Raw genomic sequence first — 19787 nt, forward strand, 5'->3', positions numbered from 1 at the left:
GTAGTACACCATTTGTTAAAAAACTGTGCTCCTTAAATACATGCTTCTGAATAATGTGAATAAGTCAATTTGTGATCTGCATGGAAACAAATTTCCGTTACTTCTTGGAATCCTTCTTGGAATCCTTCTTGGAATCCTTCTTGGAATCCTTCTTGGAATCCTTCTTGGAATCCTTCTTGAATCCTTTTCGGAATCCGTTTCGGAGTCCTTTTTGATCCTTTTATCGTTGCTCTATAGTCAAGGACAGTTGGAAGGATTTCTGCCACAAAGCCTAAAATAGGAGTCACATATTCCTTCATAACACCACCAGAACTTTCCTTTTCTTTTTTTAGACTTTTTATATCTTCATTCAGGAGATCAGCTTTCTCATTAAAGCCTTTCTTTAGCAAATCCCCCTGCTCCTTCAGCTTGCTCTCAATGGCTCTGCCCATCTCCTGCTGCTGCTGCTCCAGCTCCTTGTTGAACTTCTCATGCATCTGTCTTATTTGGTCATTCTGTCGCTCTCTTTCTACCTGCATCATTCGCTCACTCTCAATGCGTTTCTCCTCTGCCTCTTTAAAATTCTGTTGCAGCAGAGCATTCCTCTCCTTTTCCTCTGTTCATCAACAAAGAAAAAAAAAAAAAATAGATGTGAAATATGATCTAGATACCAAACCTCCAGAACCTGAACTCCAAGATGCTCTTCTTGAGTAACAATCTGGTTTTTGGGATTTATTATATTACGAATGCTCCAGGATTAAACAGTGTAATGAATTACAAATATTACCTTCCATTTTCCTGTCATTTTCTGTGAGTTGTGTGTCAGTATAGCGGATGCTATTTGCTTCTGGTTGCCTCTCATTTAGAAACTCATTGAGCACAGCCTCGGCCTGCACATAAACATACATTAACTTCTACTGTATAGATGAGCTCAGCTCTTCATGCAGATTCAAAGAACAATTTTACAAAAACACTGTCCTCACCGATACACCTTTGTTGGGTTCTCTGCGGTACTGTTCAACAACGGTGTCGCTGTCTCTGCTGTAGAGTTCATATCCTCCAGGTTGACTGTATTCTCCATCCTGCAGACGTTTATTCATGTCAGAGGACAGACTGTTCAGCAGACCTCTGCACTTTTGCTCTGACGACATCTCATTCTCTTGCAGCAATACTGCATAGTACATATTTATTTCTTCCTAAACAAACACATACATGCATCACATATACAAATTGGAAAGTCTACTATACTGCCATAGCAGTTACAGTTTAAAGCTCCTCTGCAGCGGTCCTATAAGAGAAAGACTAATTTATTTTTTGCACACATAAGAGCAATATATAAACATTAACTGATTAAGTGTCATTTAAAATAACACGATTAAAACAAAAGAAAAAAAAAAAAAAAAAAGGGGGTTCTCCATCTCTATGAATATATTTAAATGACAGCTGCATTATTGATAGAGGTGCATTTAAAAACTTACCACCAGTTTTTTCATATACTCCCCTTTTTCATCTTTAAAAGAGCGTTTCATAAACTCAGCGGTGGCCAGACTGCTGAAATTCTGGTGCTCTGAGGAAATATTATCCACACCAACAGGGAATGTGTTTTTTATCTGGAAAAAGCAGCATGCTTGGTTACTGAATTGGTGTAAACAAAAAAAAACAACATGTAATTGGTAGGGCTGTAATTATTGGCTTAATATCATCATGTCAGCAAAAATAAAATCAAAAAGCACACGCGTCAATGGAAAAGTCTAATTTTAGATAAGTGAAACAATGATGAGTAATTGATTATATTAAATAATGGTGTGTCATACATGTACCTTGTCCAACCCATTCTGATACACTTTCAAAGCTTCTTGAACAGCTGTCTGGTTTGCTAGATTTGCCAGAGCAACAACTGCATTGTCCAGACAGGGCACATTACCACTGCTGATTGTGTCTACATAAATCTCAACCAGGTGTCCGAGTACTGACAACACACAAACAGATTTAATTATAAAAGCATACATAGTAAATATATGACCTGATAAATATAACCCTCACATTTGCCAGTAACTCTGTGTCCTCCTTTCACTGTTTTCACCACACTATTGTAATAGATATGTTGACAAAAACGTTTTGTGGCCTTCAGAAAATCAGGTACAAGGTCCCGTTCTTGCAAACTTTCTAAACGTGACATTTTTTCTGGTGATGTTGGAGTAGGGAACACAAAACACTTCCTGGGGGAAGGGAAATAGCTTCGGATACATTGACGAGGCAGGTTGTAGTCACTGACTTTCTTGTTCACACCTTTTAGAAGAAAATAACACATTTTTACCAAATTGCAGTAAGAAAGATTTTCTTTTATCAGTCTTCGGTCAATGTTTATTTCCACACTTTTCAAATTGTTCATGTTAGATACCTTTCTTGAGCTGGAGGGCAAATTCAAGGTACTCGTCCTCAGTCACTCTCTTTCCTTCAATTTCCAATTCCAAGGTGAAATCTCTCACGACCCAGGTGAATGATGGGAAAAACTGCACGAACTTGCAATCCACATCTTCCTCATCTGCTGCTTCTGTCGACCTGATCTTGATCTGCTCTGTGAGCTCAACAACGTAGCTGCCGCACATTAAGAAATAACAGCATTTTATAAAGTGTATTCAGTATGTGAAAGAGGAAGTGGGTTATGTGATTAAAGGATACTGCAGGTTCTCCAATGCGGTGTTATCGATTGTGCCTCGGCTGTTGTACACCAGGGTGCTGCCGAGCAGAACAGCCAAACAGAAGATCCAGCTGTCATTCTTAGAGTCTCCCTGAAACACACAGAGTCTTTGGATCAAGTTATCAACAAGACTATTAAAGCCAGCAGTTTGATTCTTGTCCTCACTTTGGCCACGTCACCAAGTCCCTCTGTGTCCAGCAGCACCAGAGTGTGTCCATCTTTAAAGGGATGAGGGACACACCACATCCAAATGCCTTTGGTCTTTGACTCAATAGTGTTGCCGAGAGCAAAACCTAAGACATCAATAGTTTTTTTTTTTTATAATAATTAGCATGTAGCTAATATGCACACAATAAGCTGGTATGTCTAGAAAGTTCTCTCACCAGACTGGTGTCCTGCCAGGCGGTTCATAAGGTAAGACTTCCCCGTACGATAGAGTCCCACCACAGACACCACCACCACCGGCTCATTGATCTGACTCAGGAACTCAATGGCAGGCTTACAGACACCAAGTGATCCGTTCACATTCTCCACCAAACATATGGGCGAAGGCATTAGTCCAGCTTTAGACATGCTTGCTCTCTAACTCTTCCTGTTTTATGAAGAAAATAAAATTGGTTATGAAACTGCTCACTTGCTCATTTGCAGCACACCGCCTACATATGTATATAATAATAATAATAATAATAATAATAATAATAATAATAATAATAATAATAATAATAACAATAACAACAACAACAAGTGTAAATTTCATTCTGATACTTACCACACTTCTGACCTACCACAATTAACACTGAGCGTTGCTTGCGGTTCGTTTTGAAACGGTAATTAAGAGAGGAGTCTTCACATCGATTTCCTCACACTTTCTCAAATGAATGTGAGAGAAGTTCAGGGAAACCCATAGACTGGTTAAACTAATGTAAGCTTATACAGATTTGACAACATTTCCAGTGTTTATTTGCGCTCTGATAACGGTTGAAAGCTTATTTTCACAAGGTGTATTAATGGCATTGAGCGACAAACCACAGAAATACCTTTTGATTTCTTGGCCATCGCTCTTCAAAACACTGGATTTTTAAAAGACTGCGAGTTCTACATGCCTGCGAAATTTCTCATTGTAACAGAATGTGAATAAAGTATTGTTTTTAAGCTGCTAAATGCCAATTTACACGGCACAGTGTGAATAAGAGGACAAACCAAAGCACACCTTGTAAACGGCTTTGGAAGTCCATCATAGTGCCACATTTCACTCGAAATTGCCATGTTTGACAATGATTACCATATAGGAATTAACGGGAGAAAAATGTAGCAATGTAAACGTAGAATAATGGCATTTTTTTGTTTGTTTGTTTCAAAATGTTGCAGGTTATGGGAGCGGCCAGGCCTGACACAGCAAACATGCTACCATTTGACTGCTTTCAGAACCCGTGAATATAAAAGTAACCACAGTCCTTCAGATAGAGTCAGCGTGTAATTCAAATGTTTAATAATCGGATTGTAAACAAAACATTGGCACAACGGAATTTTTAAATAGATGTTCCACATTTAAATAAATGTCAAAGACATTGTCAAAACAAAAACAAAACAAAATTCACTTACTTAACTCAACTTAATGGGTTTTAATTCAAGTTCAGGGTAAAGATGGTCACGAGTCTCACTCTTCCTCCACGCGACACTTCTCTCGCGCGCTGAACGGTACCTCAGGTCTTATTTATAGATTATACGGTTGCCTCCTAGTATCCGCCCACTAATTTGACGCTAAACGCAGATTTTTGGGGAATCGCTTTACGCGCTGACCGGACCGAACCTGCTGTTTCACTTTTATTTTCACTTTCGTGTCTGCATTCCTCTTTCGCCGGTCATGCGAGTTTTTCCATCGTTTGTCTGGGTTGTTCGTGACTTCACTCTGGAACTGAAACTAGAAAACGAGCCAATAACATCAGACGAGTATCTAGAGAGTGCACTGACACTGAAATCAGGTGAGGAATTACACGATTTATACTCTTTCCAATCAGTACCTTCAGCTGTGCCATATTTGAGCGCAAAATTACATTAAAACCACTGTTTAAAAACCTTATAGGTAGCTCACGTCAAACTGAGCAGTATAACCTGCCTCGCAGCTGCCTGCGACATTTCTTTGCGGTGAGGAAGTGCTTTGTTTTCACCCGGCCTGCTAGTACGCAAAACATGAGAAGAATGGAGGAGCTGACTGGGAATGATCTAGATTCAGAGTTCCTTGAGCAGGAAAACACCTTCTGCCATTACATTTTTGACAGTGCAGATCCAAAAACAGTCAGCGGAAGCCGTGTAATTACTGGGACAGGTGTTCATAGAAGCACTTGTAGAAAATAAACATTGTAGTGAATCTAGTGACACGTGACATCCATCAATCTAATCTAAATATTAGCGATGCACAATATGTTGATTGCTTTTTTTAAAAAATCGGTTAGTATTATCAACTTTCTAAAGGTGCTGTAAGTGATATCGCTCCTTCACTATGCTGCATGCAATGATGTCTTCCAAACTCTATCCTTACATTTTGGGTGTTGTTCCAAAATGTATTACAATCTGTTTTTCCTGACAGCTTTGGGTAATCTCGCCGAGGTTTACATTGAGGCGATCCGCAGCGGGAAGATTCCTTGTTTGGAGAATGCAGTGGTGTCTCTGGCTAAGATCCAGAACGTCCATGCGGTGGACGAGGCCCTGCAGTTTTACATGACTGAGATGTTCAGCATGGCTCAGCTTCCTCTGCGCCCAGAAGAGCTGTCCGACATCCACACAGATGCAGAGAAGGCGGCCATTGAAGTATTCATCACCATGTCCTTCAATGACAATGAACAGATCTACCAAAAAGGGCTCATGGTAAAGTACATGATGAGAGAAAAAGCTCAAATAAACAGTATGTACATGTACTGTAGAGTTCAAATGTAACAGTTTATTACATTTTCAGTTTCTTTCACTTGTTTTAGGAGAAACTGAATGATGAATATCAGCAAATATGCCGGCAAAATCAGGAAGAATCTATCAAGCAGTGTAAAGCTGTTCTGCTTGAGGTGTTTGATACACTCGAGAAATGTGTTTCTGATGGATTGTACCTGAGACCTGGAGGATACCAACAGTACAGACACACACTCAGATATCTGACCAGTGACTACAGAGAAAGAACACACTCACAAATAATGGTAGAGTTCAAACATTCATGTTTTGGTTTTAGAAGTTTACAACAATACTGATCAATATCTTTATATGTTGTTGAATATATGAAACAACAAACAATCATAAAATATTAAGATTTAAAATTTTTCATTCAATTGGGTCCATGGTTCGTGGTCTTTCTTTGTATTTATAATAAAAAAAAAAAAAAAAAATATATATATATATATATATATATATATATATATATATATATATATATATATATATATATATATATATATATATATATATATATATATATTTTATTTATATATGATTGCAGACCTTTTTCCTACAGAATGAACAAGTGTTGAGCAAGTTTTTGAAAGAAAAGGAAGATATTGGAAATATTATTCTACAAGCTGACCAATCTCTCAGTGAAGCGGAACAGGAAAAAGAGGGTACATAGAGGGTCATAGTTTTCATGTACCCATCACTCAAGGATCTCAGTGATACACAAAAGACTTTAATAGTCAAATTTTGCAATTGATTTTACATCAGAATTAGTTCCTTATACTGTCTCTTTCTTTATACAGTGCAGAGCTTGAAGAATGAGATTCTATCGCAGCGACAAAGAGGTCTAGAGGAACAGAACCGGCTAAAGGAGCAGGCTTATAAAGACATGCAGAGATCCCATAAAGAACATGTGGATCAGATCATTTGTCAGATGGAAAGAGAGCAGGAGAGAATGAGGAGAGACAATGAACGAGTCCTGGAAGCCAAGCTAAGAGTAAGAACGGGACACTTTCAAATCATAGACTTTGCTTGTTCCAGAGAAGTCACCTTCAAAAAAGTCCTGGTTAGCAATTTTTTTCACTTGTGGCTGTTTGTGTTGCACTGCAGGAAAAAGATGCTCTTCTAGAGAAGGGTTTACAGGAGCAAGCCTTATAGATGCAGAGGCAGATTGACGGTCTAAGATCAGAAATGCATGAAAAAAAGAAATCAAAACGATCTACACTCAGCCGGATTGCAGATGGTCTCAGTGCTACAGCAGAACTGATCTTGCCGGGCTTTGTCATGAAATGGTTCAAATAAGAGTGGTTGCACACTGAGTTTGCTTCTCTCACACAAAGGTCTGTTTACACCAGTTATAAGCATGCACAGATGCCTTCAGAAAATACCCCACAAAAGTAAGATTAGAGAGAAATTGTCTGTGCATTTTGTTTCAAATAACAACTCAGTTTACAGAACAGATTTTGTGATACAGTCAATCTCATAGAGATTCTGCTGATCAGCCTTTTATTTAAGAGTTCTGAAGACTACATAAAATGCCCAATATGTACTGCACTGCAATAACAAGCTTTTACACTCAGTGCGGTTATGTATGCAATGACCCGTCTCAAAGCTCAGAGCCGGACATTAGTCTCCTGAGTGTGTCTGAAGACTCGGCTCGAACCCAGGGCTCTGTAGTGGCTGTATCAATGGAGCTGGGTCTGCCAGGAGACTGCAGGGCAAAATGCTCATCACCACGACTTGCTTCATCATCATCATCACCAGAGCATCCTCCTAAACACATAACTGAAATGAGTTGTGCATATCCAGAATAGTAAATCATAGACAGAAATAAACACACAAACAAACACCTGCAGTGGTGTTGTGATGGTCAAAGGCTGGAAGTCTCTTCATCCTGGGAGTGTTTGTGTCTCGGAGCTTCCTCATGTTGAACGACTGCAGCTGAAACAAGTAACAAGCGCAGGAAATAGCGTGCACACTTTACATTCATAGAGAAGATGTTTTTAGCTTACAAAACTTACAGACAGTCGTGTTCTAGCAAGAGGCAAAAAGGCATCTGGACAAATGAAAAAAAAGAAAAGAAAAAAAGTCAGTTCTACACGAAAGATGAATTTACATAAGACCAAACATTAATTGAGCTCTCATTTCACATTCACTGTATTTATTTTAGCTGACTACACATTACTTTAGTATGATTGGCCACGAGGAACTACAAACACTACTAATTATTTCAGTAATTATAATCCTCATAGCTCAGATTTATGTTGGTACAGGTATTAGCGTTTCCATTTATTAACTGCATAATAGGAACAGTAATACACCATAACCACATCAAGGATCACAATGTTTTCAACTAATATTAATTACATTCATGATAGCATTAAAAAGAACAAACAAAATGAAAAAGATACCTGCAAGGTATAACTTATAAAACATTTACATAAGAAAAGGGTTCCAAAATTAAAAAAAAATATTTTTTTGCTTTTTTACTTCTTAGATCTTTTAAGTCTTCAGTGTAACACTTTAGTGCATTTTAAATAATGTTACCTTTATTATTAGGCTATTTTTTGTGTATATGGCTGTCACGTTTCGTGGTTTCTCAGGAAGGGAGCACTCAAGACGTAAATAAACTCAAATAGATTTAATCCAAAAGGAGCAAAATAAATATACAAAGGCAGGTATGCAGAACAAAAACCACTTCTGGACATTGACTAAAGACATTGAATCGACATTGACGATCCGACAAACACACAGGACTTAAATATAAAACGTAATAGACTAAACTAACAAGGAGCAGGTGAATATAATTAAACAATTAAACATGAAGGGAAGGTAGGGCACAGATAGCACGTGGCACGAGACAAAAAACAATAACAGAGTCCAGAGATGTGACAATGGCATTTCTCATGCATGAGTATTAAATAAACCACCAGATTGTGCTCAACACTTTTTATACAACAAAAATATATCTCCACGAGAGAATCAAATCTTTAATTTTAACAATTTAAATATTAGATAATATAAGATACAAAACATCTGGGTAAATATACAATCATAAAATAAGTGTTTAATGGATTCTTCTTCTATATTGCAAAATATAATTTGTTTAATCAGGTAGACTCTATTGTGTGATACTGACTGTGCATTGCCACACTTTTTTCCCCCCTCCTTTTTTCCCTTCTTATTAATGCTATAATTTATCTATTGTGCCAAGTTGATCTCGTCTTTTGTAAGGGAATATTACAATGTTTACTATTTCTTTTGCAGAGTCATGGTGTGGGGCAGGATCATGTCCAATGGGACGATGGTGAAAGAAAGCATCCTTGAGACTTTGTGCATCGATGACACGTTTCCCCTACGAGACTGTGAGACGCTGCTCATTTACAAACCACTTTTTTTAAAGAGACACAATACTTTAGGTTTCATAGACAGGGTTTAGCCTAAACCAGGATTAGTTCATAATTCATTTGTGCCTTCTAAGTCATTTTCATTCGCATGCCTTAGAAAAAAACGCTACTGGTGTGCATCGTAAGACAAATTAAAGGCACTGACATGTTTTAAGATTAGTCAGTGCAAGTTTCTTTTCTTGAAACAAACCACTGTTCAAGTATGATTTGCTACAAAACACATAAATCTGTTTAAATCAGCTGCACATATTTCTATTAATCAGAGCCCTCAATAATGCAGTACAATGATTTCAATCAGAAAATGAATAACCACCAAAAGTTTGTGACTGATTTATAGTAACATTGCCTTGTGAACCTATATAGTTAATATATCCTTCTCTATACAGTGCAGAGTAAAATTAAATAATGACAACCTAAAGGAGCAGAACCGGGCAAAGAAGCAGGCGTTGGAAGACATGCAAAGATCCTATGATGAGCATGTGAAACAGATCTTTAGTCAGATGGAGAGAGAGCAGGAGAATCAGTCAATGAGACAATGAACGTGTCCTGAAAGCAAAACTAAAAGGTAAAAACTAATACTTACTCTGAAAAACATGATTAAATTGTGCTTTAAAGTTAAAAAAAAAAATTGCATTGCCAATAATCACATTTTTAAACAAATGTGGAAGGTGTGAATGGACTCATTTACAATAAGCTCTTTGGCCTGCATTAACTGCAGGAGTGCTCTCAAGTTTAGATGAATTTTCATTGAGTGTCTTATGAATAAGTATGTCAATACTTTCATAAACAAAAGAAAATGACATTTAAATACCTATTCATTGGAAAATGTTTTAAGATTGTAAATGAGGAGGGGGTTCTATACAAAAAAAAAAAAAAAAAAGTTATAATTTTCACTCAGTTTTACAAACGTTTATGATTTCTCAGGGTATACAAAAAAAAAAAAAAAAAAAGCGGTAATACAGATGTTAACAGAAAACTTCCAAAGCCAAAAGAGTGCGTGACTACAGCAGCTTTGAAATGTCTGAACCTATCATTTAAATATTTTATTGGATGCATTTAATGATCTTTTAAAGAAATGTAAGACTAATGCTATTAAAGATACATATTTTGTAAACATTCTCATTAAGCCTAAGCCAAAAGGCCAAAGTATCAAAGAACACAGACTCCCTTCACCAGCAACATTGTACATCCTTTAATTTACACAATATAAAGTACATGTGAATCACTGTAATACACCACTTGTTAAACTGTGCTCCTTAAATACATGCTTCTGAATAATGTGAATAAGTCAATTTGTGATCTGCATGGAAACAAATTTGAAGTTACGTTTTTGAGTCCTGTTAGAATCCTTTCCTCAGCGCTCTATAGTTAAGGAAAGGTGGAAGAATTTCTGCCACAAAGCCTAAAATAGGCATCACAATTTCCTTCATAACACCACCAGAACTTTCCTTTTCTTTTTTTAGATTGGTTATCTCTTCATTCAGGAGATCAGCTTTCTCATTAAAGCCTTTGTTTAGCAAATCCCCCTGCTCCTTCAGCTTGCTCTCAATGGCTCTGCCCATCTCCTTTTGCTGCTGCAGCAGCTCCTTGTTGAACTTCTCCTGCATCTGTCTTATTTGGTCATTCTGTCGCTCTTTTTCTACCTGCATCATTCGCTCACTCTCAATGCGTTTCTCTTCTTCCTCTTTAAACTGCTGTTGCAGCAGAGTATTCCTCTCCTTTTCCTCTGTTCGTCAAGAAAAAGAAAAAACAAAAGAAATGATATTGATACCAAACCTCCAGAACTCCAAGATGCTCTTCTTGAGTAACAATCTGGTTCTTGGGTTTTATTATATTACGAATGCTCCAGGATTAAACAGTGTAATGAATTACAAATATTACCTTCCATTTTCCGGTCATTTTCTGTGAGTTGTGTGTCAGTATAGCGGATGCTATTTGCTTCTGGTTGCCTCTCATTTAGAAACTCATTGAGCACAGCCTCGGCCTGCACATAAACATACATTAACTTCTACTGTATAGATGAGCTCAGCTCTACTTGCAGATTCAAAGAACAATTTTACAAAAACACTGTCCTCACCGATACACCTTTGTTGGGTTCTCTGCGGTACTGTTCAACAATGGTGTCTTTGTCTCTGCTGTAGAGTTCATATCCTCCAGGTTGACTGTATTCTCCATCCTGCAGACGTTTATTCATGTCAGAGGACAGACTGTTCAGCAGATCTCTGCACTTTTTCTCTGACGACATCTCATTCTCTTGCAGCAGTACTGCATAGTACGCATTTATTTCTTCCTAAACAAACACATACACAAAATTAGAAAGTCTACTATATTACCATAGGAGTTACAGTTTAAAGCTCTTCTGCAGATGTCCTATAAGAGAAAGACTAATTTATTTTACACACATGAAAGCAATAAACCCTTCAACTTTTCCTTTAAAATAAGAAAAAAAAAAAAAAAAGGTTCCCCATCTCTATGAATATTTAAATGACAGCTGCATTTAAAAACTTACCACCAGTTTTTTCATATACTCCCCTTTTTCATCTTTAAAGGAGCATTTCATAAACTCAGCGGTGGCCAGACTGCTGAACTTCTGGTGCTCTGCGGAAATATCATCCACACCAACAGGGAACGTGTTTTTTATCTGGAAAAAGCAGCATGCTTGGTTACTGAATTGGGGTTAAAAAAAAAAAACAAACACACAACATGTAATTGGTAGGGCTGTAATTATTGGCTTAATATCATTATGTCAGCAAAAATAAAAATCAAAACAAAGCACATACAATGGAAAAATCTAAATTTTAGATAAGTAAAACAATAATGAGTAACTGAATATTAAATAATGGTGTGTCATACATGTACCTTGTCCAACCCATTCTGATACACTTTCAAAGCTTCTTGAACAGCTGTCTGGTTTTCTAGATTTGCCAGAGCAACAACTGCATTGTCCAGACAGGGCACATTACCACTTCTGATTGTGTCTACATAAATCTCAACCAGGTGTCCGAGTACTGACAACACACAAACAGATTTAATTATAAAAGCATACATAGTAAATATATGACCTGATAAATATAACCCTCACATTTGCCAGTAACTCTGTGTCCTCCTTTCACTGTTTTCACCACACTATTGTAAAAGATGTGTTCACAGAAACGTTCTGTGGCCTTCAGAAAATCAGGTACAAGGTCCCGTTCTTGCAAACTTTCTAAACGTGACATTTTTTCTGGTGATGTTGGAGTAGGGAACACAAAACACTTCCTGGGGGAAGGGAAATAGCTTCGGATACATTGACGAGGCAGGTTGTATTCACTGACTTTCTTGTTCACACCTTTTAGAAAAAAAAAAAAAATACATTTTTACCAAATTGCAGTGAGAAAGGTTTTCTTCTGTCAGTCTTCGGTCAATGTTTATTTCCACATTTTTCAAATTGTTCATGTTAGATACCTTTCTTGAGCTGGAGGGAAAATTCAAGGTACTCGTCCTCAGTCACTCTCTTTCCTTCAATTTCCAATTCCAAGGTGAAATCTCTCACGACCCAGGTGAATGATGGGAAAAACTGCACGAACTTACAATCCACATCTTCCTCATCTGCTGCTTCTGTCGACCTGATCTTGATCTGCTCTGTGAGCTCAACAACGTAGCTGCCGCACATTAAGAAATAACAGCATTTTATAAAGTGTAGTCGTATTCAGTATGTGAAAGAGGAAGTGGGTTATGTGATTAAAGGATACTGCAGGTTCTCCAATGCGGTGTTATCGATTGTGCCTCGGCTGTTGTACACCAGAGTGCTGCTGAGCAGAACAGCCAAACAGAAGATCCAGCTGTCATTCTTAGAGTCTCCCTGAAACACACAGTCTTTGGATCAAGTTATCAACAAGACTATTAAAGCCAGCAGTTTGATTCTTGTCCTCACTTTGGCCACGTCACCAAGTCCCTCTGTGTCCAGCAGCACCAGAGTGTGTCCATCTTTAAAGGGATGAGGGACACACCACATCCAAATGCCTTTGGTCTTTGACTCAATAGTGTTGCCGAGAGCAAAACCTAAGACATCAATAGTTTTTTTTTTTTATAATAATTAGCATGTAGCTAATATGCACACAATAAGCTGGTATGTCTAGGAAGTTCTCTCACCAGACTGGTGTCCTGCCAGGCGGTTCATAAGGTAAGACTTCCCCGTACGATAGAGTCCCACCACAGACACCACCACCACCGGCTCATTGATCTGACTCAGGAACTCAATGGCAGGCTTACAGACACCAAGTGATCCGTTCACATTCTCCACCAAACATATGGGCGAAGGCATTAGTCCAGCTTTAGACATGCTTGCTCTCTAGCTCTTCCTGTTTTGTGAAGGAAATAAAATTGGTTATTTATGAAACTGCTCACTTTGAGAGATTTGCAGGACACCGCCTACATATACATACACACATACATATAACAAATAAGTATTTTATTCTGATACTTACTACACTTCTGACCTACCACAATTAACACCAAGCGTTGCTTGTGGTTTGTTTTGCAACAGTAATTAAGAAGTCTTCACATCGATTTTCTCACACTTTCTCAAGTGAATGTGAGAAGTTCAGGTAAACTCATAGACTGGTTAAACTAATGTAAGCTTATACAGATTTGACAACATTTCCAGTGTTTGTTTGCGCTCTGATAACTGTTAAGCTTATTTTCACAAGGTGTATTCGTGGCATTGAGCGACAAACCACAGAAATACCTTTTGATTTCTTGAACACCTCTCTGGTTGGCCAGCGCTCTTCAACACACTGGATTTTTAAAAGACTGCGAGTTCTACATGCCTGCAAATTTTCTCATTGTAACAGAATGTGAATAAAGTATTGTTTTTTTAGCTGCTAAATGCCAATTCACACGGCACAGTGTGAATAAGAGGACAAACCAAAGCACACCTTGTAAACAGCTTTGGAAGGCCACCATAGTGCCACATTTCACTCGAAATTGCCATGTTTGACAATGATTACCATATAGGAATTAACGGGAGAAAAATGTAGCAATGTAAACGTAGAATAATGGCATTTTTTTGTTTGTTTGTTTCAAAATTTTGCAGGTTATATGAGCGGCCAGGCCTGACACAGCAAACGTCCTGCCATTTGACTGCTTTCAGAACCCGTGAATATAAAAGTAACCACAGTCCTTCAGATATAGTCAGCGTGTAATTCAAATGTTTAATAATCGGATTGTAAACAAAACATTGGCACAACTGAATTTTTAAATAGATGTTCCACATTTGAATAAATGTCAAAGAAATTGTCAAAACAAAAACAAAAAGTTCACTTACGTAACTCAACTTATGTGTCTTGATTCAAGTTCAGGGTAAAGATGGTCACGAGTCTCACTCTTCCTCCACGCGACACCTCTCTCGCGCGCTGAACGGTACCTCAGGTCTTATTTATAGATTATACGGTTGCCTCCTAGTATCCGCCCACTAATTTGACGCTAAACGCGGATATTTGGGGAATCGCTTTACGCGCTGACCGGACCGAACCTGCTGTTTCACTTTTATTTTCACTTTCGTGTCTGCATTCCTCTTTCGCCGGTCATGCGAGTTTTTCCATCGTTTGTCTGGGTTGTTCGTGACTTCACTCTGGAACTGAAACTAGAAAACGAGCCAATAACATCAGACGAGTATCTAGAGAGTGCACTGACACTGAAATTAAGTGAGGAATTACACGATTTATACTCTTTCCAATCAGTACCTTCAGCTGTGCCATATTTGAGCGCAAAATTACATTAAAACCACTGTTTAAAAACCTGTCTGAAAGCACTGTTTTAGCAGATGCTAAAGAACATGGGAGCATTAGCTGGTCTATGCTGCTTTATTCAGCAGGGAATAGTGATTGTTTAGTGATCGTTCAAATTATTGCTGCTTGTATGGAATGTTGTTTCTTATAGGTAGCTCACGTCAAACTGAGCAGTATAACCTGCCCCGCAGCTGCCTGCGACATTTCTTTGCGGTGAGGAAGTGCTTTGTTTTCCCCCGGCCTGCTAGTACGCAAAACATGAGAAGAATGGAGGAGCTGACTGAGAATGATCTAGATTAAGAGTTCCTTGAGCAGGCAAACACCTTCTGCCATTGCATTTTTGACAGTGCAGATCCAAAAACAGTCAGCGGAAGCCGTGTAATTACTGGGACAGGTGTGTACGTTCATAGAAGCACTTGTAGTAAATAAACATTGTAGTGAATCTAGTGACACGTGACATCCATCAATCTAATCTAAATATTAGCGATGCACAATATGTTGATTGCTTTTTTAAAAACTTTGTTAGTATTATCAACTTTCTAAAGGTGCTGTAAGTGATATCTCTCCTTCACTATGCTGCATGCAATGATGTCTTCCAAACACATAGTACTGTTCCAAACTCTATCCTTACATTTTGGGTGTTGATTACATAAAATTTATTTCATAATCTGTGTTCCCTGAGAGCTCTGAGTAATCTTGCTGAGGTTTACATTGAGGCGATACGCAGCTTGAAGATTGTTTGGAGAATGCAGTGGTGTCTCTGGCTAAGGTCCAGAACGTCCGTGCAGTGGACGAGGCCCTGCAGTTCTAAAAATGTGTTTCTGATGGATTGTACCTGGAGGATACCAACAGTACAGACACACTCTGATATCTGTTGATTAATATGTGAAACAACATGCAATCATAAAATACTAAGATTTACAATTTTTCCTTCAATTGGTTCCATTGGGTAAAGACTTGATGTTAAGACTCAGGAGCTCTTATTTAAAGGAATAGTCAGTCATCATTTACTCACCCTTGATTAGTTCCAAATCTGTATGGATTTCTTTGTTCTGCTAAACACAAAGGAACATATTTTGAAGAAAGTTTGTAAACAGCTGTTTTGGGTCGCCATAGTCGGAAAAAAAAATATTATTCATTTTTGTGTGTGTGAACTATTCCCTACAGCACATCTCTGTCCAAAATAATAAATTATAAATTTAAATAATAAAATAAAAATTATAAACACTGTCCTAAAATAAATAAAGATTTTAGTCAGTTTATATTTCAGATTGCTTGTTTTTACTCTAGTAACTTTTTTTTATTCATATATGTATTTCACTCAATCAATCATTTTTATTTATATAGCGTTTTTAACAACACAGGTTGCATCAAAGCACTGAACAGTATAAATCAGAAGAATACAATGACAGGGATGTATAATGATGAGAGTGAACTATTTGTTATTAAATGCAGAGATGGTCTCTGTAATCAATTCGACAATAATCACTAGAAGTTAAGTGTCCCCAACAAAGCAAGCCAGAGGCGACAGCGGCAAGGAACCAAAATCCCATCCATACACAAAAACCTTGGGAGAAACCTGACTCAGTTGGGGCCAGTTCTCCTTTGACCGGACGCCCAGCACTTAACTTCCAGTTCAATTTTAAACTCAGCTGTGTAAATGACTTAGTGTGTGTGTGTGTGTGTGTGTGTGTGTGCATGCATCAGGATCTGGTGATCGGTCCACAGAGCGCATCTAGGTGTTCTGGTCTCTGATGAACATAATCTCTGGGTGCTGATCCACCATCTAGTCTGGATACAAACTGTGAAACAGATTAAGAAAGAAACAGGAGTAATATTAGTGTAGATGCCATTCTTTTAACGATGTCACAAGTACATTGTGTTTTAGGAGTAGTGTTCCCGGTTCCAGCGAATCTAAGTAATGCAGCCTAAAAATCTTTTAACGGATTTGAATAATAAAAGTGTGTTGGTGTGTTTTGTGTAGGCTAAGTTAAAAATACGTGTCTTTAATCTAGATATAAACTGGTAGAGTGTGTCTGCTTCCCGAACAGAGTTAGGGAGATTGTTCCAGAGTTTAGGTGCTACATAGGAAAAGGATCTGCCGCCTGCAGGCGATTTTGATATTCTAGGTATTCTAGGCCAGAGTTTTGAGAATGCAGCCTACATGCAGGACTATAATGTGATAAGAGCTCGCTCAAGTATTGAGGAGCTAAACCATTCAGGGCTTTATAGGTAATAAGATTTTAAAATCTATCCGATGTTTGTTAGTGAGCCAGTGCAGTGCTGACAGAACCGGGCTAATATGATCATACTTCCTAGTTCTAGTAAAGACTCTAGCTGCTGCGTTTTGGATTAGCTGAGGTTTGTTCATCAAGCATGCAGAACAAACACCCAATATAGCATTACAATAATCTAACCTCGAGGTCATAAATGCATAAATTAATATTTCTGCATTAGAGGTTGAAAGCAGGTCATTATTTTGATACATTTTTAAGATGGAAAAACGCAGTTTTACAGATGCTGGAAACGTGGTTTCGAAGGTAAGATTGCCGTCAAACAGCACACCTAGGTTCCTAACTGATGATGAAAAATTAACAGAGCAGCCATCAAGTGATAGGCTGTGTTCTAGATTATTATATGTGGGGTTTTTAGGTCCAATTATTAGCACCTCCTTTAAAGAATTTAGCATTAAGAAGTTACTCATCCAGTTTTTTTATATCGACTATGCATTCTGTTAGATTCTCAATTTGGTGTGTATCACCAGGCTGCGCTGAAATATAGAGCTGAGTATCATCAGCATAGCAGTGAAAGATAAGACCATGTCTCCTGATAATATCTCCCAGAGGTAACGTGTAAAGGTTGAAAAGTAACGGTCCTAGCACTGAGCCTTGAGGAACTCCATATTTACCTTGTGAGCGATATGATACCTCCTCATTTAGTGCTACAAACTGATAGAACAGGTAGATATGATTTAAACCATGCTAAGGCGCTTCCTCTAATGCCAACATAGTTTTCTAGTCTATCCAAGAGAATGTTGTGATCGATAGTATCGAATGCTGCGCTAAGATCTAATTGCACTAATAACAAGATAAAACCACGATCCGATGATAGAAGCAGGTTATCAGTAAATCTTTTGAGAGCAGTCTCAGTACTATGGTACGGTCTAAAACCTGATTGGAAATCCTCGCAAATACCATTTTTTTCTAAAAAGGAATACAGGATACTACCTTTTCTAGTATCTTTGACAGAAAAGGGAGATTAGAGATTGGTCTGTAATTTACTAAGTCTTTGGGATCAAGATGTGGTTTCTTAATATGAGGCTTAACTACAGCTAGTTTGAAGGTTTTGGGAACATATCCTAATAACAATTATGAATTAATAATGGTCAAAATAGGATCTGTGACTTCTGGAAGCAAATCTTTTAATCGTTTAGATGGAATAGGGTCTAACATACATGTTGCTGGTTTAGATGATTTAACAAGTTTGTACAAGTCTTCTTTTCCTATAGTGGAGAATGAGTGTATGAGTGTTTTTACTCAGGGGATCTATAGCTCACTAACTGATGTGAAACTGTAGTTGACGGCTGCATAGTTACAATTTTATCTCTGATGGTATCAATCTTAAAATTAAAGAAATTCAAACTCTTGGGGAATGTTAGCACCTGTTGACGCTTTATTTTTCGTTAATTTTGTTACTGTTTTGAAGAAATACCGGGGATTGTGTTTGTTTTCTTCTAAAAGAGATGAAAAATAATCAGATCTTGCAATTTTTAATGCTTTTCTGTATGAAAGGATACTGTCCCCCCAGGCAATACGAAATACTTCTAATTGAGTTTTTCTCCACCTGCGCTTCATTTTCTGTGTTTTTATTATACCATGGAGTCAGATTGTTTTCTTTTATCTTTTTTTAAGTGCAAAGGAGCAACTGTATCTAAAGTGCTAGAAAAATAGAAAAGAGTTTGCAGAGTTTACAGGTTTAACTATACAGAGTTCACACAAGACTAGATAGTGATCTGAATATATATATTCAAAGAAAAACTATTTTAATAGTTTTAGCAGCAAAAAACTGTTTTATAGATTATTTGCAGCATGTTTTATATGATTGCAGACCTTTTTTCCTACAGAATGAAGAAGTGTTGAGCAAGTTTTTGAAAGAAAAGGAAGATATTGGAAATTTTATTCTACAAGCTGACCAATCTCTTAGTGAAGCGGAACAGGAAAAAGAGGGTACATAGAGGGTCATAGTTTTCATGTACCCATCACTCAAGGATCTCAGTGATACACAAAAGACTTTAATAGTCTAATTTGGCAATTGATTTTACATCAGAATTAGTTCCTTTCTTTATACAGTGCAGAGCTTGAAGAATGAGATTCTAGCGCAACGACAAAGAGGTCTAGAGGAACAGAACCGGCTACAGGAGCAGGCTTATAAAGACATGCGGAGATCCCATAAAGAACATGTGGATCAGATCATTTGTCAGATGGAAAGAGCAGGAGAGAATGAGGAGAGACAATGAACGAGTCCTGGAAGTCAAGCTAAGAGTAAGAACAGGACACTTTAAAATCATAGACTTTGCTTGTTCCAGAGAAGTCACCTTCAAAAAAGTCCTGGTTAGCAATTTTTTTCACTTGTGGCTGTTTGTGTTGCACTGCAGGAGAAAGATGCTCTTCTAGAGAAGGGTTTGCAGGAGCAAGCCTTATAGATGCAGAGGCAGGTCTCAGTGCTACAGCAGAACTGATCTTGGGCTTTGTCATGAAATGGTTCAAATAAGAGTGGTTGCATTGGATTCTGATTTAAAAAAGTGCAAAAGTCATGTAGTAGATGTGTGGAATTTGTCATTTAAATGTTTAAATTCTGAAAGTTTTTAAAAACCTTTATCATTATAGTTATCATCCTTGGTGTAAACGGGCCGTAAGCCTCCAAGCAATGAGTTTTATGGTGCTTTCACTGTGTGTTATTTATTCAGGTAAATCCAGGTGAAAAACAGTTCAAATCTCTGTT

At 37.7% G+C, this 19787-nt stretch overlaps 2 protein-coding genes and 1 long non-coding RNA gene across 7 annotated transcripts; 1 reads left to right on the forward strand and 2 right to left on the reverse strand.

The window, feature by feature from the left end:
* Positions 1-32: 32 nt before the first annotated feature.
* Positions 33-14700, reverse strand: LOC122326257 (guanylate-binding protein 1-like). Of its 4 annotated transcripts, none has more exons than XM_043221014.1 (11): positions 14329-14700; positions 13150-13358; positions 12932-13059; positions 12750-12859; positions 12463-12659; positions 12101-12346; positions 11878-12026; positions 11528-11659; positions 11096-11308; positions 10900-11002; positions 33-595 (listed from the first exon to the last, which is right to left on the reverse strand). In XM_043221014.1, the coding sequence occupies exons 2-11, from the start codon at positions 13337-13339 to the stop codon at positions 33-35; spliced, it is 2031 nt and encodes a 676-aa protein (XP_043076949.1). In that variant the 5' UTR covers positions 13340-13358; positions 14329-14700. The 4 variants fall into 4 exon arrangements, with proteins under 4 accessions (XP_043076949.1, XP_043076935.1, XP_043076942.1 ...); XM_043221000.1 differs by having other exon boundaries at positions 14324-14700; XM_043221007.1 differs by lacking the exons at positions 10900-11002; positions 11096-11308; positions 11528-11659; ... (5 more) ...; positions 13150-13358; positions 14329-14700 and adding exons at positions 767-869; positions 963-1175; positions 1458-1589; ... (5 more) ...; positions 3064-3272; positions 4283-4462.
* LOC122326305 (guanylate-binding protein 1-like) lies at positions 4529-19746 on the forward strand. Of its 2 annotated transcripts, XM_043221087.1 has the most exons (7): positions 4529-4662; positions 4764-5006; positions 5268-5545; positions 5653-5865; positions 6162-6279; positions 6415-6608; positions 6722-6896. In XM_043221087.1, exons 1-7 carry the CDS (start codon positions 4545-4547, stop codon positions 6767-6769), a joined length of 1212 nt encoding a protein of 403 aa, XP_043077022.1. In that variant the 5' UTR covers positions 4529-4544; the 3' UTR covers positions 6770-6896. The 2 variants fall into 2 exon arrangements, with proteins under 2 accessions (XP_043077022.1, XP_043077031.1); XM_043221096.1 differs by lacking the exons at positions 6162-6279; positions 6415-6608; positions 6722-6896 and adding exons at positions 18910-19012; positions 19136-19746.
* LOC122326317 lies at positions 7060-8347 on the reverse strand. Its single transcript, XR_006247464.1, has 4 exons — positions 8159-8347; positions 7633-7667; positions 7462-7552; positions 7060-7384 (listed from the first exon to the last, which is right to left on the reverse strand). It is a non-coding gene; the product is annotated as an uncharacterized LOC122326317 (long non-coding RNA).
* Positions 19747-19787: the final 41 nt, after the last annotated feature.

Source organism: Puntigrus tetrazona, chromosome 2 (assembly GCF_018831695.1).
Source record: "Puntigrus tetrazona isolate hp1 chromosome 2, ASM1883169v1, whole genome shotgun sequence".
Classification (NCBI taxonomy): Eukaryota; Metazoa; Chordata; class Actinopteri; order Cypriniformes; family Cyprinidae; genus Puntigrus; species Puntigrus tetrazona.